The 23,757-nt window shown below is 57.9% G+C and overlaps 3 protein-coding genes and 1 long non-coding RNA gene across 5 annotated transcripts; 3 read left to right on the top strand and 1 right to left on the bottom strand.

The window, feature by feature from the left end:
- The first annotated feature begins 1,163 nt into the window (after positions 1 to 1,163).
- LOC310910769 (interferon-induced transmembrane protein 1-like) lies at positions 1,164 to 3,317 on the top strand. The gene is made up of 2 exons (XM_083863778.1): positions 1,164 to 2,207; positions 2,790 to 3,317. The coding sequence occupies exons 1-2, from the start codon at positions 1,977 to 1,979 to the stop codon at positions 2,961 to 2,963; spliced, it is 405 nt and encodes a 134-aa protein (XP_083719904.1). The 5' UTR covers positions 1,164 to 1,976; the 3' UTR covers positions 2,964 to 3,317.
- Positions 3,318 to 9,891: 6,574 nt separating this feature from the next.
- IFITM5 (interferon induced transmembrane protein 5) lies at positions 9,892 to 11,267 on the top strand. Its single transcript, XM_083864187.1, has 2 exons — positions 9,892 to 10,053; positions 10,749 to 11,267. The coding sequence occupies exons 1-2, from the start codon at positions 9,904 to 9,906 to the stop codon at positions 10,968 to 10,970; spliced, it is 372 nt and encodes a 123-aa protein (XP_083720313.1). The 5' UTR covers positions 9,892 to 9,903; the 3' UTR covers positions 10,971 to 11,267.
- A 941-nt stretch (positions 11,268 to 12,208) lies between these two features.
- On the bottom strand, positions 12,209 to 20,434 carry PGGHG (protein-glucosylgalactosylhydroxylysine glucosidase). 2 transcript variants are annotated; one of them, XM_083862551.1, is made up of 14 exons: positions 19,397 to 20,434; positions 19,026 to 19,287; positions 18,405 to 18,615; positions 17,532 to 17,967; positions 17,210 to 17,329; positions 16,923 to 17,054; positions 16,536 to 16,647; positions 16,064 to 16,136; positions 15,482 to 15,618; positions 15,095 to 15,228; positions 14,846 to 14,941; positions 14,627 to 14,724; positions 12,978 to 13,189; positions 12,209 to 12,891 (listed from the first exon to the last, which is right to left on the bottom strand). In XM_083862551.1, exons 2-14 carry the CDS (start codon positions 19,270 to 19,272, stop codon positions 12,827 to 12,829), a joined length of 2,073 nt encoding a protein of 690 aa, XP_083718677.1. In that variant the 5' UTR covers positions 19,273 to 19,287; positions 19,397 to 20,434; the 3' UTR covers positions 12,209 to 12,826. The 2 variants fall into 2 exon arrangements, with proteins under 2 accessions (XP_083718677.1, XP_083718676.1); XM_083862550.1 differs by having other exon boundaries at positions 19,491 to 20,434.
- Positions 20,435 to 21,302: 868 nt separating this feature from the next.
- Positions 21,303 to 22,830, top strand: LOC310910776. Its single transcript, XR_014590394.1, has 2 exons — positions 21,303 to 21,608; positions 22,609 to 22,830. It is a non-coding gene; the product is annotated as an uncharacterized lncRNA (long non-coding RNA).
- The last annotated feature ends 927 nt before the right edge of the window (positions 22,831 to 23,757 follow it).

Here is a 23,757-nt window from a genome sequence, read left to right as displayed (position 1 = left end):
CGCGGGGCGGCTGCGGCTCGTGGGGCCGGGGCTGGGTGCGGGGCTCGGCGGCCCCGGGCCCGCCGGTGCATCGCCCCCCCCGCGCCGCGCCCGCGGGGGGAATGAATGAGCGGGCCCTGAGCGCGGCCACGCCCCCGCCCAGGAGCGACGGCGCCGCCGACCAATCGCGGTGCGCCCGCCGAGGGTTCTCCGCCAATGGGCGCGCTGCGGGGGCGGGGCCCGCGGAGGCGCCGCGCGTCTCCACGCCAACGGTCCGACATCCCCGCGGGGCGCCTCGGGCGCGGCCATGCGGGGCAAGGGGGGGAGCCGCTTCCCCGGGCCTGTCCCCGGCCCCGCGCGGCGGGAGAGCGGGGCGGCGGCGAGGCGAGACCGAACGGGGTCTCTGTGCCGAGGGGACGGAGGGGTCGGCGCGATTGGTGACGCGGGCTTCGGCGGGGCCGACCCCCGACCCTCCCCCCGCGGCGAGGATGGTACGTTCCCGCCCGGCAGCGGCGGGGGCTGCAGCGCCGGCCCGGCCCGCAGGGGGGCGCTACCGGCAGGCAGGACCTCCTGGAGCCGGGGCGGTCCCGCGGGATCAGCGGTGCCATCCCCGGGGTCATCCCGGTGATGAGTGCGGGCATCCCTGGCATCATCCCCCCACTGGGGCGGGGATCGCATGGGGGCTGCCACCCCCCGACTCTCCTGCTGGCTGCGGGACTCCCATGGGGGCTGGAGTCCCAGGACCCTCCCTGCTGGGCGCGGGATGCCCCTCGCTGGGTGCAGAGACCCGGGAGACCAGGGCTCTGTGCCCGCCTCTGCTCAGCCGGGCTGAGGCCGCCCACAACCCGCTGCCCTGATGTGCGGGCTGGTTCTTCCCTCTGCGGCGCAGGGCTGGAAAACGACGGGACTTTTTCCCTCTTCTCCCGTTCCACAGGTTGAGGCAGTGTCCACTCCTGGCCACGGCTCAGGCTGGGGGCAACAGCACGGGAGAAATCCGCTATTAAAGGAAGAAATACACTCACGGCTGGGAAAACTAGAGGGCACCAACGCCCCGGGCTGCGGTTCCCAGTAATAAAACCCCAATTTCCAGGGCGGGGCCACGCTTGTTGGGTTTATTTAATCAGAAACATTCCCGGAGTTGCCTGTAGAAGGTTCCGGGACAGCGTGTCCTGCGGATTCCATGCGTTTACACAGTTCAAGCACTCTCACACCGTGGAGCCTGAGAGGGGCATCCCTTTAAGGGGGTGCAGCCCTCCAGGAGCTTTCCAGGAATCCCAAATGGCATCCCCAGAAAGTGGCACCTCCTGGCCTCAAGCCTGTGTTTGTGGGAGATGGATCAGGGCTTGGGGATCCAGCAGGATTTGGGGATTTCACAGGGCTTAGGGCCAGAGAAAGAGGGAGGAGTGGGAAAGAAGGGGAAAGAAAAGGGGGATAAAGAAGGGGCCAAGGGAAAAAGGGGGCGATGCGGGGGACAAAAAAAGGGGAAGAAGTCATGGGAAAAAAGAAAGGGGAAGAAAATAAAAGGGCAAAGAAGGGACAAAGCAAGGGGAAAGGGAAGAAAGGGACGACACAACTAGTTAAAAAAAATACAGGCGAAAGAATGGGGTAAAGGATGAGGGGAAGATGGGGGGAAATTATAAGGAAAGGGACAGGGAAACAAGGGGGTAAAGAAAGAAAGAAAGAAAGAAAACAGTGAAGCAAATAGGAGGTAAAGATGGAGACAAGGAAATAAGCCAGCAATGAAGGGGCAACGAAAGAAGCCAGGAAAGGGGTAAAGAGAGGTTACATAAACAGGGAACAAGGAAAGCGGGTCCGGGGCTCTCCCCGCCGCCGAGGAGGAGTGTCCTCTGCCCTTACAGGGGAGTCCGGAGGGGCGGCCTCTTCCCGCTCGCCCCTGAAATTCGGAGAAACGAAACCATCGCCGCTGCGCCCGCCTCCGCCGCCCATATCACCGCGGGTGCCCCAGGTGCCTCCGCCAGTGTCCCGGCACCCGCGGGATGCACCAGGCTCTCCCGCCCTACGAGGCCCTCCCGGGGGAAGTGAGCATGGAGGAGTTGCCCGGGAGCAAGGCGGAGATGCCCCCGGGCACCACGGTGATGACCCAGAGCACCACGGTGACCGTGGAGGAGCCGCCGCCGCCCCGGGACCACCTGGTGTGGTCCCTCTTCACCACCTTGTACGGCAATTTCTGCTGCCTCGGCCTCCTGGCGTTCTTCTTCTCCGTCAAGGTGGGGAGCCCGGGGGGACACGGGGGGTGGGGGTGGTCCCGGGGACCCCACTGAGCCCCTGACCCCACTGAGCCCCCAGCCCGGGATGCCCCATGGACCCCACTGAGCCCCCAGCCCGGGATGCCCCATGGACCCCATTGAGCCCCTGACCCCACTGAGCCCCCAGCCCGGGATGCCCCATGGACCCCATTGAGCCCCTGACCCCACTGAGCCCCCAGCCCGGGATGCCCCATGGACCCCACAGAGCCCCCGTGGACCCCACTGAAGTCCTGGCCCCAGGGTGACCCATGAACCCCACAGAGCCTCAGTTCAGGGGTGTCCAATGGACCCCACAAACCCCCAGAGCAGAGTGTGCCCCATTGACCCCACATGGTCCCCTCTTCATGGGCCATTGACCCCACGGAGTCCCCGCTGGGAGCTCTGGAGAGGGCAGGGGTTTGGGGTGGGGGAGGCGGGGGGCACCTCAGGGGTGTTCTGGGGGGATCCAGCCCAGTCTGGCACCTCCAGCCCCTCTCCCACAGCCCTGAGCTCCCCGAGGTGCCTCGCTCCAGCACCCCTGACTCTGCCTCTTCCCGTCCCCAGTCTAGGGACCGCAAAATGCTGGGTGACAACAGCGGGGCGCTGAGCTACGGCTCCACGGCCAAGTGCCTCAACATCACGGCCCTGGTGATCAACATCGTCATCGTCATCATCACTGTCATTGTTGTGACAATTTTGGTCGTAAGCGCACGTCATTACTCCCACCCTTACGGGTAGAGCCCTTTCCCCGGCCGCACTCGGTCCCATCCTCGCCCCGCGGGCTGTGCTTCCCTCCCGGAGCTCTCCTCACCCCTCGGAGCCGAAACTGCAACCTGACAATCCACGTGCCTCACCCGGAGCCTGCTGCTGTCCTGAACCTCTTCCCTCCCCACTGGGAGCTTTTGTGGAGCCCTTGCTGATGGCTGTCCTGGCTGGAGGTATCTGGGGATGGACACCACTGCCCAGAGAGGAGCTCAGCATCCCCAATCCTGCCATATCCTGCTTGCTGCTTTGCTCGGGCTCTGGAGCCCCAACTGCTTCAAAATAATTTTGAGGAGAAGCACCTGGTTCAGAGAAACCCTGGTCCCTAAAATAAAGGTGTTTTTTTCACTTTTGCCTCGTCTTAGTTTCGTATCATGAGGAAGTGGTTTGGGGTTTCCTCCATGACAGCTTGGCTGGATGGAAAACAAGATCAGCCCGTGGCTTGTGCCTGGGGGAGAGCACGTGTGTGTCCCTCATCACAGAGACAGTGCTCAGGGGGCACACATGAACCTGGATACTGCATCCATATAGGGCGTGAAGCTCTTATAGGAGTCACACCAAGGATGCAGGGCCAATCTGATCCTTGCCAGGGTGGCACCAGGAGCACCCCTGCCCTCTCTGGCTCTCAGGAAGGGCTGGCAGCAAGCAGAGCTGAGGGCACGGTGGCTTTGGTGGGGCGGGATGTGCAAAGGGCTTGAGCAGGATGAGCTGGAATGAGATCGAGTAGGGTCAGCAGGGCTGGAAAGACTCCCAGAGGGAAGGGGCTGGTGTCTGCTGCGGCTCCATCCCGAATCGCCCCACCAGGGCTGGATTCCACATCCCTCCCCTGCAGCCAGGCCATCTGGGATGCTGCTGTGGCTCACAGCCCCCCTCCCGCTTGCCTGGACCCGGGGTTTTCCCGGGGACAGCTGCCCATCTGCCTGCCACAGGAAGCAGGGAATGAATTCCGTGTCTTGCTTCGCTGGCATGCGAAGCCTTTGCTTTCGCCAATTTCCTCATATTACGCCTCAGATTCTCTCGTCACCCCACAGGGGAGGGAACCGTGGCCAGAGGAAGCCACACCTAGCAGCAGCCATGCCTGTCCCTGGGCTGGGAGGGCTGGCAAGGCAGTGATCCTCGCACCTCCGGGCTGCCTCGTGTGCCACTCCCTGCCCAGCTCCGGCACAGTCCGGAGCGACCCCGGCAGGGACGTGGAAAATCCTGGCCACAGCCCATCTGGCAGAGCCTCAGCTATGCAGCTGGCCTGGCTTCCCCCTTCCCCTTCGCACTGCTCACCCTGGGCAGGCCCCAGTCCTCGGGGCCCCACAACGGGAACAAAACTGTGTTTTTCCCTCTCCCCACGAACATGGGGCTCCTGCCAAGACACCACACTCCTGAGATGTCAGAAATCCTACTCGTTAACAAGCGGATATTTGTTGCAGGGTGCTTGGCACTGAGCCTCTGATGAATCATTTTTTTGCTCTGCTTTTTTCCTGGAAAACACGGGCTCCTCGCTGCAAACAGGATCTGCTGCCTGCCCAGCCCTAGCCTTGGCCTGCCTGAACCCCAGCGCATCCAATGGCAACTCAGGACAACAAAGGCCATCGCTCCAAGATCCCTTCTTCCTCCTTCTCCTGTTGGAGCATCCATGGACAGCAGGGAGAGGGAATTCTGCAGACCTGAGGCGTTCTAGGAACACGTGGGTTTTTTGCAAGGATAGTGGGTAAAGAGGGCCTGCTTTCAGCCACCAGCCTCGGCTGAAGGGATGCCCCAAAGAGAAAGGGAGAGAGAGAGAGAGAGCCAAAGGGTAAGAGGGATAAGAGGGTAAGAGAGGTGGCAGGGGTAAGAGAACAAGGGTAAGACAGCAATACATTCTACATATACAATACATTCTATCTCCTTTTGTGTTGAATATTCTAATTTATAGTGACCAACCAGCCCTGAGATACAAAACCTACAGACTTTGCATGCAGCCTATGAGAACTGCTATATTACCATATCGTTCTGTATTCTAAACTCTAAAGGCTACTCTCTTATCTACCTTGGTGGGGCTACACCCTTGGGTCCCTTGGTGTCCCTTTGTTTGTTATCACTCAACCCATCTTCCAGTTAATCATCGACTTCCTGCCTGCGGTGCCTACATCTCAAAGCTGGCTTTCACTTTTATTTCACTCACAGGTTTTATCTTTTCAGTATTTCTTGCCAGGCAATCACATTTGTAAGCTTTTCCTGTCTCATCTTTCCCAACATCTTTCCCATTCTGTTGAACTACTAAGATACTAGAAATTGTCTTATTCATTAATTTTTGCATACACTGGAGTATACAAGGTATTGCTACTGTCACTACAATCATTACTATCAAAATAATTAAGCCTATTTCACAGAGTTCCTTTAGCCAAGGTGCAAAGCTCAAATTGTCAAAAAAATTGTCTAGCCAATGTTGTAATTTGGTTAGCCAGATTTCTTAAGTTTTGCAACTGTTCATGAATAGAAACAGAATGATTGGATAAGTTTATATAGCCAATATTTTTTAAAAGTAAAATTACCAAAGCCTTCCGGGAAAGGTACTCCAACTAAACAGGTTGAAAGGGGTTTGTCAGGGCTCGTGTTGGATAAACAGATGGTGTCAGAGCCTGCAGACTTGGCTGAAGCAACCCTGACATTCGTCTTTGGTCGATTTACGGGTAAAGCTTCACTACAAAAACTAAAACAAAAGGGTAAAAACAAAACACATTCACACAAATAATAAAAGTCCAGACTTTTCTTGGGCTGTTTCTGGCAGGCCACCTTCTCCTGATGATTCTGTGCAGTTCAGGTCTGGGTGTTTGCTTCCTGGCTTCCACCTGTGGGGTCACTGGCTGCTCTGGGGGTGTCAGCAGGTTTTGATATGTGATACGGCTTCATGTTCTTTGCTGGAATCCACTTGAGTCCTTCACCTGTGGAAACACACACATACCCTTTCCCCCACATTATAAGACTGTATAATCCTTCTATCTTTCCTGATTCTAAATTTCTGATCAAAACTGGGCGGTGTTCTTTCAATTTTGCCTTTTTGTTGTTCAAAAAATGTTTGTAAATGGGGGGATCAGGCTCTTCTGCAGAGCTGTTCAAAAAATTATAAACGTACAAGGCTTTACTTAACTTTCTTTGAGGTGTAGCCTGAGCTTCTCCCCCTTTCTGATGATCTAAAATACATTTTAAAGTCTGACGTGTCCTTTCTATCACTCCTTGACTTGTGGGAGAGTAAGGAGTGCCAAACGTATGGTGAACACCCCAATCATTTAAAAATGCAGCCAATTCTTGCGAGACATATGAAGGACCATTGTTGGTTTTGATTTTCTGGGGGATCCCTAAATAGGAAAATGCTTGTGAAAAATGCTGGCAAACATGTTTAGCTGTTTCTCCTGTATGCACAGAAGCAAAAACTGCATTTGAAAACGCATCGACAGAGACATGGATATTTTTAAGTTTTCCAAAAGAAGGGTACTTAGTGATATCCGTTTGCCATTTTTGCAAGCTTTCCAACCCTCTTGGATTGGCAGCTCCCAAAGAAGGGATAGGCTGAACAAACTGACAGTCAGGACAAGCTCACACAATACTTTGGGTTTGTTCAAGGGTGATGTGAAAGTCTCATTTGAGTGCTTGTGCATTTTGGTGAAAAAATGCATGACTCAATTTGGCTTGTTTAATAGTGTAAGGCAGTGGAGTTGCAGCAAGCACTGAGATAGAACTTTCAATACCTGCTGCAGCTTCTTCATCAGATGCTGTTGATGCCAATGCATCAGCTGGTGCATTTCTCTCTGCTGTAAATCCTGGAAGATCAGAGTGAGCTCTAAAGTGAGAAACAAAATAAGGATTAGTCCTGTGTGACAAAATCTGATAGAGACAGGTGACACAAAGAAACAATTTGTCATTACTTACATCTTTCAGACTAGATCTCTCAATTCTTTCAAGAATATTGGCGACATATGCCAAATTAGTGATTAGATTAAAGGGTTCCTGGAAGAGCTGAAATGCTCTTAAAACTGCTCCCAATTGAGCAATTTGAGGAGACCTTTCAGCTTCTTGAACGTTTTCTTTCCAGGCATTAGTTTGTTTATTTTTGCCATGTAATTACTGAATTGTGTGTCTGCCTTGCCTACATCTCAAAGCTAGCTTTCATTTCTATTTCACTCACAAGTTTTATATTTTCAGTACTTCTTGCCAGGCAATCATATCTGTAAGCTTTTCCTGTCTCATCTTTCCCAGCATTGTCCCTGTCTTTATCAACAGTCTCCAGCACAAATCCAAAGGGCAGCCTGACACAAGACAACATGGAAAATACTGACCCTTTCCCAGCCCAAACCAGTCACCAGCAAAGCCACCCTCCTTCCCTCACACCTGTGACCACTTTGGGCTGCCATGGACAGCTCCCCCCAGCCCATCTGTCACCGAGACTCGGGAAGAGAACAAAACCCCTCCAGTACGATGTTTGTAGTGACAGAGAATGAGGCATTACTTTGTTCTGGCCAGGACGTGCCATGGAAAACATTCCATCCACACATTCCATCCACCTGATGTTTCCCATATCTACACAGACAAAAACCCAAAGGAATTCTCATCCACCAGTCTTAAATGACACAATTCTTAGTATTCGATCTCCTATCGGTTCTTGATCCCTTTGCCTTCGGTGCTAATTTTGGTCCTCATTTTTCGGTTCTCTCACCGATCAGTTTCCCAGCCCGGTGTCTCTAACCAAACCAGGGAGGTGATGCTGGCTAATGTTCTCTAATGGTCGCTTATCTCCTCTGTGTCTTCTGGCTGCTCCCAGTCTGTGGATGTTCAGATCATCCTCGGTCTTTCCCGGCCAACAGAGTCTTCCGAAGAGAAACTTGGATTCCCCTCCCCCTGGGCAAAGCCAAACAACCCCCTGACTAAACTTACATAAAAGAAATTAAAATTTGTATCATTTCCAACATCCCCAGCCCCACTCGAGTCCTTTCGGAGTCCTCAAGGTCCCCTCAGAGCCTCCCAAGTCCCCTCAAGCCCCCGGGGGTCCCCAGAGCTGCCCTGCACCCCCAGACTGGGCGGGGTGGGGGTCCCGGAGGGCCGAGCCCCCCCTCCCTCTGCGGGGCGGTGCGGGGCCGGTCCCCCGCCCTGAGAGCGCTCCCTTCCCCTTCCAGGCGTTCATTCCCGCTGATGGAGCCCAGGCAGGCGGACGTGTCCATCCCACTGCAATCCTCCAAATGGGATGGGGCCGCCCCCGAGCCCCGCTCCGACCCGCAGCCCCGGGACTACGTGCTCTGGTCGGTGTTCAATGCGCTGCTGTGGTGCGCGGTGTGGGGGCTGGGCTGCCTCGGCTTCCCCGGGATCTTCTACTCCATCAAGGTGAGAGGGGGACCGGGGACCCCCGCCAGACGCCCCAGCTCCAGTCCTGATCGGCCCCGGGACCACCACCCAGACTGAGCCCGGCACGGGATCCCTGGCATGTCCCGACTCCCTCCCCAACTCCGGACCTGCCATTCAACCCGACCCGGGACCCCCGACCCAGCCTGACTGGGACCTTCCCCTCACCCCGGGATCCCCTAGTCCCCTCTCCCCACCCCCAGCCCTCCCTGACACCACCCCGCTCCCCCCCGGTCCTTTTCCCCCTCCAAACCCCCCTCCCATTCCTGGATTCCCAGATCCACTCTCCCATCCTAAATCCCCAACCCGGTCTCCCATCCCGACGCCCCGATGCCACCCCACCCTGAGACTCCCACTCCCGAGTGCCGGGACGGCGGGGCACTGCCCGGTGGCCTCGCCCCGTGCCCTGAGTGACACATTCCCGGGGTCCCAGCACAACCTCTCGGCCCCCCCCGGGTGGGCTGCCCCCCCAGTCAGTGCCCCCCACACCCTGAGCCTCCCGTTTGCCCCCCAGGCCCGTGACTGCAAGTCGGTGGGGGACCTGGAGGGTGCCCGGCGTCACGGCGGCCGCGCCAAGGTGGTGAACATCGTCTGCTCCGTGCTGGTCACCGTCGTCTTGTTGCTTTTCATCTTCGTCACCGTCCTCCTCTACTCCATGCTCAGGCCCACCTGACCGCCGCCTGGCCCCACCCGCGGGGTGCTTCCCCCTCTCCTCCTCCTCGCCTCCAAAATGTGGTCCCCTGGCTGGCACACCGCGGGTGTCCCCGTGTCCCCGCAGAGCCGCGGGAGGGGCGTGGGGACAGCCCCCACCTCTGCTCTGCTCGCGCGCTTCCTGCCACCTGTGACACACCTGTCGCTCCCCGTTGCCGCCAATAAAGTTCGTCCCGCCAAAGCCGCTCGTTGTCACCTCATTGACGGCGGGACGCGGCAGAGGGTCCTCGGGCATCTCTGTGATCTCCTCCTCCTCCTCTTCTTCCCGCTCCTCTCCTCGCCTCCATCCTGCCGCGGAGCAGAGCCCTTCCAGCTCAAATCCCACGAAAGTTTCTTCCTAACATCTTGGGCGGGGCATAAAAAGGAAATTAAAGCCCCTCCGAGTGTTTTGGCTGCCCACGCCCCCCACCCTGCAGCCCTGTCCCTCCCCCATGCCGGGAGCCCCATGGATGTGGCTCTGACACCTTCCCATATTAACTTCCCATTTCATCAATCCGACAGCCCCAAAAGTGCTGCCGAGGGGCTCAGCCCTGCCCAGCACACCTGGGGGGTGGGGCTGGAGGTACCTGTGCCAGCCAGCCCCGCGGTGTCCCGGGCTCCGCCTTGGAGTCACCGTCCTGCGGTGCCAGAGTCACTCCGGAGCCACCCGTGCTCCTCATCCCGGGACCAAGGCTGGCTATAAAAAGCCCCTGGGCTCGCCATCCTAGCTCGGAGTGTGGGACAACCGCATCCCTCAGGGCTGTAATTTCCCAGGTTTATATTTAGCGGAGCGGGGATATAAAAGCGGCGCCGGGCGCTCTCCCCGAGGCTGCCGGAGCCGGGGGTGCCGCTCTCCGTGGCCATGGACACCTCGTACCCGCGGGAGGAGCGGCCAGCCTCCAAGCGGGGGTCGCCCCCCGCGCCCCGCGACCACCTGGTCTGGGCCATCTTCAACACCCTCTACATGAACTTCTGCTGCCTGGGCTTCGTGGCGCTCGCCTTCGCCGTCAAGGTACGGGAGCGGCGGCACCGGAGCGTTCGAGAGCTCCGGGAATCCTTCCCCATGCAGACACCGAGGGAGGGATGCTCAAGGAGGCACCAAACACTCGGGATAACTCCCGGGCATCCTGGGGCGGGCACATCCCAACACTCTCCATAGGCGGGTGACACCTGCCGCTGCTGAATCCTCCCTGCTTTTCCTGCCGCTGATTCCGGAGGTTGTGGGACAGCCTTGGATAACCACAGTCCACTGCCCACCACCCGAGGAGCAGCTGCTTGATCCTAAAAAATGCCACGGGGGTCGCGATGCCTCCCCCCCGCCCCCGGCAGGAGCAGCTCCAGCTGTGGAAAGAGGCAGACAAGCAGGGTCTGGAGTCAGAGAAGCTCTGGAGGAAGCAGGAGGGAAAATCCCAGCTCCAGCTGGTCTAGACTGGGATAGAAAGATGGGGAGAGGCAGGGGCTGGAGCCAGCGAGGTTCTGGATTAAGCAGGAAGGAAAACACAAGTGGGAAAGGGTGCAGGGCCAGAGAGGTGCAGGAGCAGCCTGGGATGGATGGATGGGTGGATGGATGGATGGATGGATGGATGGATGGATGGATGGATGGATGGATGGACGGACGGACTGTGGGTTGCAAGGGGGACAAAGCCCTGGAGCAGGATGGGGCTGCAGGAAGGGGCTGAGGGAAAGGTCTCCCCTCGGCTGTTGCAGGCTCGGGACCGGAAAGTGGCCGGGGACGTGGAAGCTGCTCGGCACTTCAGCTCCAAGGCACGGTGCTACAACGCCCTAGCCACGGCGGGCAGCGTGGTGCTGCCACTCCTGCTCGGTGCCCTCATTGTCACCGGGGTCATCCACCTCTCCAAGCTGGCCCAGGAGTCCGTCGGCTTCTTCACCTACCAGTTCAGCGGGAGCGATGACGAGGACACGGGATGAAGGGCTGGTGGAACCTCCTCTGCATCACTGGCCCTCCAAAAGGGCCACCACCCCTCTCTGCCACCCCATTCCCCAACCCCACTCTGAGGGCACAGTTGTTTTTGTTTATCCTGTGGTTTTTTTTACCTCCTGTTACCGTGTGGAGTCCCAGCTTCCGTGGTTGCTATTTAAATCATTAAACGCTTCACACAGTGCAAGTTTCTGCGTGTGGAAAGGGGCAGGGGGGTGCCAAAGGGAAAACATAAATAGGGATTTTTGGCTCCAATCTGGGCTCCATGCAGCCAAGACACGCCGTGATTCCCACAGCCTTTAGAGCCACCTCTGGCCACTAGGATCCCCAGGACAGAGGAGGGGAGGAAGCAGAGATGCTCCTGGGCCTCGTGAGGGCAGGATGAAACAAATGGGGTGTCCCGTCCCCACCCCAAAGGGGAGCTGAGACCTGCAAACTCATTACAGCAACCCAGACATCCCCAGCCGGGACAGGGGAGGAGTTGGGATGCACCCCCACTGCTCCCTGCTCTCTCTGCCTGGGCTGGAGACAGCTCATTCTGGGACTAAAGGACCCCTTTTTTGAGGATAAAGCCCCTATACTGCCAACTAGCCCTGGCTCAGAGTGGGGCTGTATCCCAGCCCCATCCAAATCCCAATCCCGGTGCAGTACACAGGGCTGGGGACAGCACGGTCCCTTCGCGTGCCAAGAGCTGCCGCTAATTAGCGGCTGGCGGCTCTGATGAGGCCGGAGCAGGACCCAAGTAATTACACGGCAGCGGGAGAGTCCCTGCTCCAGCCCTAAGCATTCCCAGATGCTTCGGGGCACGGAGCAGCCGCGGGGCTTTTTATAAACCGGGCCGAGATTCCTGGGGTTGGTTTGGCCAGGACAGACCCCTCGGGGCAGGGAACGCCTTCGGCATTCCCAGCTCCCACCCACGGCTGCTCTGCACAGGCCCCCGGGGACAGGGAGGGTGTGGAGGGGAGGATGTTGTGCAGCCCAGAGTGAGGGGCTGGGGGAACCATGCCCGCCCTGTGCAGGCACAGGAATTCCTTGGGATTTCTGGGATGCCAAAAACGCCCTGAGCAAACCCACAGCAGCTCTTGCTCGCCCCGAGGCTGCTCAGGCATGGAAAAATGCTGCCCTTGTCACCATCTGACAGGATAATAGTACAGATCACTGATGTCCAGGCTTCCTGCAGCCCTTCAGACGCCAAGCGAGAAAGGATTTAACTCCAGAACTGCTTGAAAAGAGAGGGAAGAGCGTAGATAAGGGTTTAAAAACATGTGAGGGATGTTACACACCAGATAACAGGAAAGGAGCTGTGTGCTGCCCACATGGGGTTAAAAGGCTTTCGACTGCATATTTTGGAGTAATATTTAGTGCCAAAACATCATCCATCTGATTAAACAGCACTGGCTCAGCCTCCACAGGCCCTTGAGCCCACGGAGCAACCCATGGGGAAGGCGAGGACCAGGGCAGGACATGCTGGTGGAGCTGGAGTCAGGATCCTGGAGTCAGGAATGTGCTTCCTAACAAACACGAACACGTTGAGAGCATAAACAACTCCCGAGTGTCTAGAAAACATGTTTTAAATGGCCATTTTCAGGCTTGGTTTCCTCTCCTGTGCCGAGTAAGAGATGTGTGGAGGGAGTGAGGGGCTCAGACATTGTGACAGCTCCAGCCACTGAACCCCCTGGGGCCACAAAGAGAGGTGGCACACAGGGACAGGTGACACATGCTGTCCTGATGGGGCAAAGGCCTCCTGGCACAGCCTGGCACCCTCTTTCCACCCACTGTCACCTTCCCCCTCCACCAACATCCCGGATCTGCTGTTCCAGTGGGCAACACCCGGATCAGCCAGGGTTTAGGGGGTCCTGCTGGGTGACCTCTGGATCCATCCAGGTGCTGTGGGGAAGGAGATGCTCTGCCCTGCAACAGAAAAGCTTGGTGTGAGATAGTGGAATGCTTCCTCCCCAATTTATTTCAGGGAGCAGATCCAGGCACTGCTCCCATACCTTCCCACAGGGGAAAGCGCTGTCCCGACTCCAGCACAGCTTCCAGGGGAGATGCTGGAGGGTCCCGGGAGGACTCAGTCACTTCCATCCTCATCTCCTCCCTGGTGATGGTGACCTCCAGTTTGTTGCCCAAGTAGGAGACACTGGAGATTTTCAGCTTGGTGATATTGTCTGGAAAGGCGGGATCAAAGAGGAGGCTGGACCTTGTGATCCTGGAAAGGCAGGAGTGTGTCAGGGTGAGAACAGCAGTAGCCACAAAGGAGCCCAGCTTGGGGAGCAGCCACCTCTCCAGGCATCACCACCTCGTGCACACCAGAGCAGTCTGAAAGAGCTCTTGGTGCATCCAAGGATCTCTGGCCAAATCCCAAACACACTGATGGAGCACCTCATGAGGAGGAACTGGGGCCATGATTCCACGGCCCACCCCAAGATATTCCTGTCCTATTCCAGTTACACAGCTGGGGCCTGGGATCTCCATAGGGTTAGATTCCATATTTAAAAAAAACAAACCTGCAGCTCAATTCCCTGCTCCAGTTCAGAGCTTGGCTTCAGCAGCAGCTGTGCTGGCAAAACTTTGGGAATGCCCTTCTCCTCTCAGAGCAGGTGCCCCTCAGACACCCACCTCAGCTCCCACTCCCGCAGGATGGAGGGCTGGAAGCTCAGCACAGCTGTTCAAGCTCCTTCTCCAGAAACAATGGAACAAACATCCTGACTTCTCCCTCCATCCCTGAGCCAAAGCCAAGCTGCCTGTGTGGGAGCTGGCTTTGGGTGAGGAAAAACAATGGCCCCTCTTGTCCCCAAATCCTGGCACATGAGAGCTCTCCACCACCAGCTACAGAACACTGAGAGAGCCTGAGGGGCTAGAGAGGGCACCAGGGAGGCTTGGGGGCCTGGGGAGTTCCAGTGCTACACAGGATCCATGTCCTGTATTGGGAAAGGCAGGAGCGTGGCTGCACAAAGTCACCGCCACCTCTGGAATTTGGCCAGAGCCCCAAAGCTGTGGCTTGAGCCTGTGCCATGAGGGGCCCAACACGGCACACACTGGAGACCTCCCAGCCTGGCCAAAGCAGAGATCTCCATCTGGGAATACAGCAGCTCACACCCAGCTCCACTGGGGAATGGGTGGCTTTTCCAGCTGGGAATACGGCAGCTCACACCCAGCTCCACCAAGGAATGGGGTGGGTTTCCCAGCAGCTCTGGCCACACACATGGAGTGAAAACACATAGTTAAGGCTGGAAGTTTTCACTGGGAATCAAAAGGCTTGACCCAGCCTCAATTAAACCAGGAATAGGCTGAAGAGACGGTGGCTCCAGGGTGGAAACCACCACAGCTCTGAAATTACATGAACAGCTTCATGTTCTCCCAGGATATTTTCAAAGCTGAGGCAATGCCAGGGAGGCTCCTGAAGCCACATGTGAGCAGGGAGACACCACAGTGAGGCTGCAGGAGGTGTTTCCTCACCACATCCAAAGGAGACAGGATGATGTTGCTGCTGAACCAGAGAACAGGCTTAGGGAATGGCACTTTGCTTCCCAAATGTGACCTGTAATGAGCCTCTTACCTGTTCCCAACTTCATTCCAGTCAAACAGGGACATTTTAAGGGACATGTGGTTGCTTGGGAGTTAAAAGTGAAACAACAGGTCTCACCTGAACCCTGTGAAGCCGAAGAGGATGACCTGCAGGAATCCACCCATTCCTGTCAAGAAGTTCACAGCTCCTGACCCATCCGAGTTCTCCACCCAGACCTGCTCCAGCATGAGAAAGATGGTGCAGGAGTTGATTTGGGATGCTCCAGGCAGTTCTGTGGGTTTCAATCCCATTGTCACCTGCCTGGGAGCAGGAGGGATCTGCAGCCCTGCCATTCACCTTGAAAGGCTCTGTGATGTTGCTGAAGCACTTTTCCAGCTGGCTCCAGGCTCTCTGCGGCTCCTTCAGCTCCAGCCAGCCCACAGCAAACATGCTCTGCCGGAGAGGGAAAGGTGACAGTGTGGGGGAGCAGCAGCACCTCCGCCACCCCTCCGATCCAGAGTGAACATTTCCAGTGCACAGCCCAGCTCTGCTGGATGGAGACACCTCCCGGGGTGAATCCCAAGCTGGACTCTGGCCTCTCCTCACCCAGGTCATGGCTGGCCCAGCCGGGTCAGTGACAGGCTCGTACATCTCCAGGTCGTTCCTGCGGACCTCGGCACTCATGGGATGCATCAGTGGGAACCCCAGCAGGACCACATCTGCCTGCTTCACTGGCTCACCTGGGGACAGGGCTGGTCAGACAGGGAGCTGATCCCAAATTTCCTAAGTTTTTGAGCCCACTGATGAGAAACAATCCAGGAAGGATTGAGGCAGGACAACCACCCCAAACTCAGCTTGATGCACTGCAGCAACAGCAGGGACTCTTCTTTTGCCATTGCCAAGTCTGAACCAGTTGGAATTCTGATCCTTCCAGGATTAAAAGTGTGATCCATGGCCACCTCCATGGGCTTCTGCCACTGCCTCGCCACTCACCTGGGCTGTAGCCATCGTACTCAGGGTGGTATTTCCTCTCCTCATCAAAGGGCACTTTGATTTTCCTGGCACGGTCCTCCCATTCCTCTGGCACCGGGAGCAGCAGGTCCCGAGCCATGTCAGTGGCAAAGTTTAAGCTGGAAAGAAGGAGGAACAAGATTTTATGTCAGGGATGACTGATGGTGAGAGAGAGGAGACAGAAGGAGTTGCAGAAAAAGCTGCTGTGGAAGAAGAAGGGGCAGAGATTGAGCCAGGGGTAACAGCTTCCATCACAGAGCTGGGAGCCCGTTCCCCTGGCTGTGGATGTCTCCAGCTGGCTAACAGCACAGACACCCTGTGAAAAGCCAAGAGAGAAGCCTTGCTGTGCATGGAGATCCCTCTCAGCCTCATGTGGGCACTGAACAGGTTGGAGGAGCCATGGGAGCCCCCACTCTTCCTCTGACTGCTGAGGGGTGATAAGGCGAGGCAGGAAGGATCCCCTCTCAGGAGCCCCAGTGCTCCCATCCCTGCAGAGTGCCAGGTGAAAGAGCAGAGAGCCAGGCTGTGCTTCCAGGTGCTCCCAGGAGTCATTCCAAACGTTACCTGCGCCGTGCCACGGCATTGGTGTAAGCGGAGTTATCCACCTGGCTGTGGTACTCGTCTGGGGGCATGACACCTGGAGGGACACGAGGGGACACTTGGCACCTCAGCACACCCCGGGGCTGCCGTGGCCCTGGGCCCCTCCTCAGGGACACAGCTGGAGGAAAAGGACCCTCCTGCCCATCCAGATCCTGCTGGCAGGACCCCACACAGTCCTGGGGGATGCTCAGTGGAGAACATGGACGGTGCTGGTGCTGAAGCAGGAACAACCCAGGACACAGCTCTGGCTGGTGCATGCAGACACCTCACCCTGAGGGCACCTTGAAGGGGACCTTCAAGCCATGGAATCCCAGTGTGGTTTGGGTTGTCTTAAAGCTCATCCAGTTCCACACCCCTGCCATGGGCAGGGACACCTTTCACTGAACCAGGTGGCTCTGAACCTTTGCTTTCCACCCCATCCCTATGGCAGAGGTACCTCTGATGTGGTAGAGCTGCTCCTCCTCACTCCACACCATCCTGCTGCACCAGTACTGAGCCACGGCTTCCACCAGCTCCCAGCCCCCATCCTCCTGGAATAGCTTCTGGTCCTGGGGGAAGAGCAGGGGCATGAGGGAGACTGCATCAGACCCAAAGTCAGCAGGAGGATGGAGAGGAGCTCTGAGGAGATGGAGGGAGCATGAGGAAAGACTGGCCTGGTTGGAGCCAACAGGATGCTGAGACGCCCACAGGAGCAAGGACAGAGAAGGCAGGGCTGCAGGAGGGAGCCTGCGGAGCAGAGAGAGCAGAGTTCCTCAGGGAAGGGACAGTGACAGTCTCCAGGTGTCCTGCCACCGGGCCATCAGGTGGAGCACCCTCCCTTTACCTGCGTGGTGCAGTAATACTGCTCGAAGGCCATCAGGACATCCCCGGTGATATGGATTTCCTGGGCTCCGTAGATCTCCTCAGGACACACTTCCCGGCCAGTGGCTGCGCTCTCCCACGGGAACTTCGCACCCTGCAAGGAAAAGTCAGCCATGAGCGCATCACCTTGTGCTGCGCCCCGCTGAAACAGCCCGGGATCCTCTGGGGACAGGGACAGCTGCCACCCCGGCCCGGTGTCCCCCTGGGGACAGGGACAGCTGCCACCCCAGGCCCGTGTCTCGATCCCACCTCGTAGCCCTGTTCCCGCGCGTTGCGCCTGGCGCCCTCCAGCGTGCGGATGCGGTACTGCAGGATGGCGCGGGCAGCCTCGGGATAGAGCAGCAGGATATTCGGGAACATCCAGGTGTCCTGCGAGGCGGCGGGGCGGGGTTGGCTGCGGGGGAAGCATCCAAATGCTCCCGCCAGCACCGCCTTTCGAGCACACCCTCATCCCGATGGAAGGATGGAGTCTTGTCCATTCCTGTTGAAGGACAGCCCGCTCCATTCTAGTGGAAGGATGAAGTCTCTTCCACCCTGCTCCAAGCCGCCAGGCCAGCACGGCCCCTCTCACCTGGTCCCAGAAGACGTGTCCCCAGTAGTCCTCGCCGCGGGTGCCGTTGGACAAGCCGCCGGGGCTGATGCCGTGGAAGGGGACTCCAGGGCTGTCCCGGGGCGGGACGGCGCTCAGCAGGTAGTAGAGGCAGCCGTGGAGCGCCTGGCGCAGGGCCAGGGGCCCGTCCAGCTCCACGGAGCAGCCCCGGCGCAGCGCGGCCCAGGCGCGGACGTGGGAGCGGTGCAGGGAGCCCGCGGCCAGCAGGGACAGCCCCGCGCTGTAGCTGCGCTTCGCCTCCTCCTCGCTCCCGGCCACGGCCACCAGGAATACCCAGCGCCGCTCCCGCTCCTCCCCGCCCAGCGTCAGCCACTGCGGGATGGGGGTCCACAGCAGGTGGACAGTGGGACGGGGGCCCCCCTCCACCTCGGGAACCAGCGTCTGCCCGTAGATGTAGCTGTAGGAGATGGGAAGCGACTGAGGAAGGTGTTTCTCCCCGTCTAACTCTACCCTCTGGCAGTGGGAAGCCATGGCAAATTGTCTCTGGTCCCAGGAATCTTGTTCTAAAGGTCATCTCCTACAAATCGCCCGTTTTCCCCAACTTCACTTCTTTGGACTCACATCTCGCCCCTGTCACCTTCACTGCTCTCACACATCAGTGTGAGGGATAATTCTGCAGTGGCAAGTAATAAAAATGTTTCTATGCTTAATTTCAGGGTTTTTTTAATACACCTGCCAGGATGAAGCAGGTGTGCAGAAACCTCCACATCCCTCACCCTTCCAACCCCGCTCCAGCCTTACATCTGCAGTTTATTCCTCAGGGGAGAGCAGGGCACTGAGCCACAGCCCACAGAGGGCGGGCTCAGGGCAGGAACCCCCATTCCCCACACTTACTGTGCTCCCTGGAAGTCTGGCCCTGGCCTCAGGTCCAGGTCCTGGCTCTGCGGCACGAACAGGCTCTGGAGCTGGACGGTGATGGGATGTGTGGAGGCATCCAGGCGCCGGATGGTGATGCTGGAGGCCATCAGGTGCACCAGGGAGTGGTGGGCGTAGAGCTGCTGGGTGGCCGTGTAGCCAGGGGACTGAATGGTGTGGCTGAAGGTCCCTGTAAGAACAGCCAGAGCCACCAGCCTTTGGGAACACTTGGATTCCCACCTCTGCACTATCTACTGGTTCCTACTGGCCAAGGAATTGCTTTTCCGGGGTCCAGACCCGGTTGTGGACTGGACAATACCGCTGACAACGAGCCTGGCCAAGCTGCTGAGGAATGGTCTGTGCCATCAAACATTTTACCAGACTCCGTGACTAAAGAGTGTCTGCCGAGCCTGGCGCCAGCAGCGATAGAGCCGCAGCCTGAAAATCGCTTATCCCCACACAAAAGAGGAATTTTCCGCTTGTTCCAGAGGAATAGTGCCTCGAGGCGAGGGGAGAACGAGGAGAAGGAAGATGTGCCTGAGCACAAGGGGCAGCAAAAGCAGAGCAGAGCCCCCGGGGAAGGTGCCGCTCCCTGCTCACCTGTCCAGGTGTTGAGGGTGAAGCTCTGGGGCGGGCTGTGGGTGCCGGGCGCTGCCATGCGCAGCCCCAGGGGGCTGGGGACATCGGCGCGGTGCGTGTCCCCCGCGGCCCCGCTGAACACGCCGGCGGCGTGCAGGATGTCCCGGAACACGCGGGTGCCCAGGAAGGCGCTGGTCACCGTGGGCAGCAGCCGCGGGTCCCCGGGCAGCGCCGTGGCCGAGAACACGCCGGGGTCGCCCTCGGCCATCGCCGCCGGGCACACCTGCGGAGCCGCGGGGACGGGACGAGGGCTGAGGGGACAGAGTGCTGCCCCCGCAACCCCCCCGCCTGCCATCAGCGGTCTCTGCCCCTTTAGTGTCCCCTCTGGTCACGTCCAGTGGTTTTCCCCCATCCCAGCTTCTTCCCAGCCTCGGGGTGCATCCCCTCCGCTCCTTCACCCCATCTCCAGCTGTCCCAACTCCTCACGGGCTTCATCACTTCTCAGCCTCTTCCCTCTTCCTCTTCTGCTGCCGCGATGGGATTGTACCGGTTTCTCCCAACACACAGAGCCACCTTCCCCATCTGGCCTCCTCTTCCTCCCAGGGCTGTTCCGTGACACTTTGAAAAGTTCTGATACTTCCCCTTCTCCCAGCTCACTGCATCCCCTTCACTGCCGCACCTCCAGCCCAGCTTCCTGGGGCAGGACCTTTCTATTCCACTGATTTACACATAAAACTAGATTTATGTGTTATGTACAAACATAAGTATAATTAGAGACTAAAGATATGTACAGATACAGACAGGCGTGAGCAGCCCCTGACAAAAGGCAGCTGCAGCTGGCTCCTGGCAATGCCGGGCACAGGAAAAACACAGGAATGACGAAATGAGGCTCTGAGAGACTCTGGGAATCCAGCCAGGGTGACACCGGGACACGGAGGGTGCCCAGCCCCCAAATCCCCCCCTGACAGCAACCGGATGCAGAAACGCTCAAGCTCAGCTTGGTTTTGTCACTGAGACTGAACTGAGAGGAAAATCCTGCCTTGGGGAAAGTGAAAAATCCCGAGGCAGCCCAAGCCCCAGGGTGCGGGAGGGAGGAGGGGGGTCTTGCCTTCTGTCCCGAGGCCGGGCTGAGCCTGTGCGGGCGGAGAGAGGCTGCTCCAGGGAAGGACGGAAGTTGACCAACCGAGAAAGAAGGAAGGAAATCGCTTTTTTTTTCCCCGTCTCCTTAAAAAGAAATAGTTGGAAAAATGATCCTGGACACGCGGGTGTTTGTCCAGCTGAGCCCAGTGCCCGCGGAGGGAGGGCGGCACTCCTGAGGCTGCCCTGTGCCTGGGAAGGAGGAACTGAAAGAGGAAAACCAAAGTCGGATGATTTACGATCCCAAAGCCGCTGGCAGAGAGCCGGGTTAGCAGCACACCCCACCGACCTCCCGTGTCCCCAGCCACACTCTGACCCCTCCCCTCGCCTGTTTCCAGGGAGGACAAAAATTCCGTCTGGACTTTGGCTTTGGCGTGCTTTTCCAAGCCCCATCCAGCTGGTCCCGTCCCGGTGGGTCAGGGATCCAGGGATGGAGCTGCAGCCAGGCGCCACCAGCCTCTCTGAGCAGCCACCGGCCCCGGTGCTCACCGGGATTATTGTATTGCCCGATTGGCATAACACATCTGTCCTCCTCTGTAAATCCATGGAAAAGCCCCTTGGAGCCTGGCTGGGCCAGTCCTGCAGCTGCCAATGCCCCCGGGATGCCTTGGGGACACCCTGACAAAGGGCAGAGCCCGAGCAGTAACACTTGCTCCCGGCTCTACTCCTTTGGTATTCCAGGGTTTAACCCCAACTGTGCCCCAGCAGGATTAATTTCCCCTTTGGTTTGTTCCTCACAAGCAGCTGCTGATTGCAGCACAGGCTGAGCCCGTGGCAAGGGCAGGAATATCCATCCCTGGAGAGGGGCTGGGCATCCCTAGGGGTTCTGGGGCACTGGATTCCCCCTCCAGCAGCCACCAGCACACAGGGAGAAGCAGTTGCTTCCCCAGCTGATCCCAGTGGCACGCACCCCACTTCCTTCCCTTTAAAAGAGGAATTTGGAAGTAGCCCTTTCCAGAAAGCCCTTTCTCACTAAATGGTGTTTTGAGTGTTACAAAGTTTCTAAAAGCCCACAGAAAAGGAAGTCAAAGGAGAGAGGAGTTCTGTTCAAGGGAAGAGTTCTGCTCCAAGGGAAAATGCCACTCCAAGAGGAGGTCTCTGCTCTTCAGCAGAGGATCTCAGTGTCGCCCTTTGCTGACTGGGGACAGTTTTTGGTCTCAGAGTCCTGGGCAGTGTTGAGATGAAAAAATCCCAAAAGAATTAAGGGGAGAAAAAATAAGCAGAGACCAATTTGGGCTGAGCCTCCCTGTGCCCCTGGAGCTGTGCCAAGGAGTGGCAGGGGGGTGGTGGCAGCAGTGACAGTGACAAGCTGGGCAGCTGCAGCGTGAGGAGCAGCAGGATCGCCCTGACAGCGCCATGAGGGGTTTCCAGAGGGGCTCCCAGCTCCTGGCAGCTGCACTCCGGATCAGCAGGGTCCCCAAGGCACAGATCCGCTCCCACCCCCCCGAGAGCCCTCTCTCCCCTGGTGTGAGTATTCTGGGGGGGCTGAAAAAGTGGAAACACCTCGGTTGGAGGGGCCCAAACCCTCTGTGTCAGGGCCAACTTATTTTGGAAGGGGGTGGTAGCGAAATGGGAGGGGGAGGAAGAGAAGGAATGTGACCCAAGGCTCCAGCCCACACCCCCACGGTGTCCATGCCCTGCTCCCCATCTCTGGCTCCTGCTTCAATTTGCTTCTGTCCTTTCAGCCCCTTTTTTTAACCTTTGGGATTTGGGGGTTCCCTGCAGCCCAGGGCAAGGGGCAGCAGTGACACTGGTGGTCCCTCAGGGACAGACCCACACCCTGTCCCCATATCCTGGGACAGTCACCCCAAAGGAGTGTCCCCACGGGCAAGGGCAGGGGCTGCTGTCACTGCAGACCCCGAAATCCCTCTGACACTTTTCCTGTGGGGATAGTCCCCCCCAAAACAGACCCTCCAGGGGTGGGTGAAACAAGCTGGGAAAAAGGAGCTTTCCACCAAAATCCTGCCTGGTTCCCCCTCCACTCCTTTTTTGGGGGTTTTCCCTCTGCTGCCTTCCCAAGGTCTTCAACAAAGGAGCTGCAGGAGCCTGGGGAGGCTTTTTCCAGGCAAATAAATCGAAGAAAGGTGCCAGTGTGGGGGGTAAATGCCATCGTGGTTGTACTGGGGAAACGAGAGGCTGCTGCTGGCTGCAATTCCCATCCCAAAGTCATCTGAAAGTCAGGAATACTGCAGGCCCCGGCCACAGCCTCAAGGTCATGCACTGCTCCAGTGTCCCAGAGAAACAACAAACCTGGAGAGCTCCAGCTCAATCCACTGCTAGTGGGAACAACTTTGCTCCCCAGACCTCCCTCCCCAGCCCCAGGGCAGGTCCAAAGGACTGGGAAGAGCACAGGGAAGGCAGCTGGGTGTGTGGTGTTGGACAGCACCAGCACAGCCATCCCAGGAGCCCTGTGCACCATGGCTGTGGCACAGCTGTCCCACTGATTCCCGCTCCTTGTCCCCCTCAGGAACAAGCCATCGCCCTCACTGTGATGTTCTCATCCTTCCTGATGCCCACAGCCTGGGTCCTGGCCAACATACACTACTACAGGAGCAGGTCGGAGTGAGGAGCGGCAGGAGCAGCCTGCTCCCTGCTGAGAGAATCCCGAGGGAAGAGGCCTTGGGACAGAGCCTCGCCTGGATGGAACCCCCCAAGCCTGCTCATTAAAATCCACCTTTGCATTCAACAATGGCTCACTGGGTTTGCTCCATCCATGGCGGTGTCTGTAGGGAATGATCTGGACCTTCTTCCCTCTGTTCTGATGGCAGCATTCCCTCAAGGGCTGGTGGCAGGTTCCAGTGGGAAGTCACATTCCTTCTGGAGCCTCTGCCAGCTGCAGGGCTGTGTGCACCCAGTCACCTCTCCCAGCACAAGCAAGGAAGCCAATCCAAGGTAAATTCTTGGCAGGAAAATACTAAAAGGTTGGAATTGACATTAAAAGGGTGCCCTGGGCTGGGACTGCACATCTGCTCACTCCCCTCCCTGCAGGAAGGGTTTCTCCACCCCCACATCCCAAATTACCTGTGCCAGGGAAGCAGTCAGCATGTAGAAGGTTTGGATAGCAAGGGATACTTCCAGGTATCTTGGAAAAGCCTCTGGAGCTGTCACAGTTCCACAGATCTGACCCTCATTCCCAGGAGCAGCTCAGAGCTCCACAGCCAGGAGAGTGCTTCCACAGCATGGGAGCTGTCAGAATGCTCCCGGGAGAAGCTGTTACTGTTTCCCACAGTGACATTCCAGGTTTTGGATGCTGATCTCAAGCAGCAGCAGCCCTATAACTCCAGTGGAGTTTCCTTTATTCCCTAAAGTGCAGTGACAGCCATGGGAATGAGCGCTGGATCTGACACGGCACTGGGAAGGAGACTGTGCTCCTTTAAGCATTCTCCTGTCCTCAACTATAAAATAAAGGGAATATTTTCCCCCATCAGAACACTTACTTCTTCCACACACTCTCCTGAAGTCAGTAAACGTGGCACTAGGAATAAGCCTTAGAAGACAGGATGCAGCAGGTATTGGGGAAGTCAAACCCAGTGGCTGGGCAGGGAAGGGGCAGGCACTGAGCAACCTCCATCCAGGAGGGAATTTCAGCCAGAAGGGCCTGGAGAGCAGCAGGAGG

The sequence above is a fragment of the Zosterops lateralis genome, assembly GCF_965231275.1.
Source record: "Zosterops lateralis genome assembly, chromosome: 6".
In the NCBI taxonomy this organism is placed as follows: Eukaryota; Metazoa; Chordata; class Aves; order Passeriformes; family Zosteropidae; genus Zosterops; species Zosterops lateralis.
Note: the sequence above shows the minus strand (reverse complement) of the source record. Positions and strands in the feature narration are given on the sequence as shown.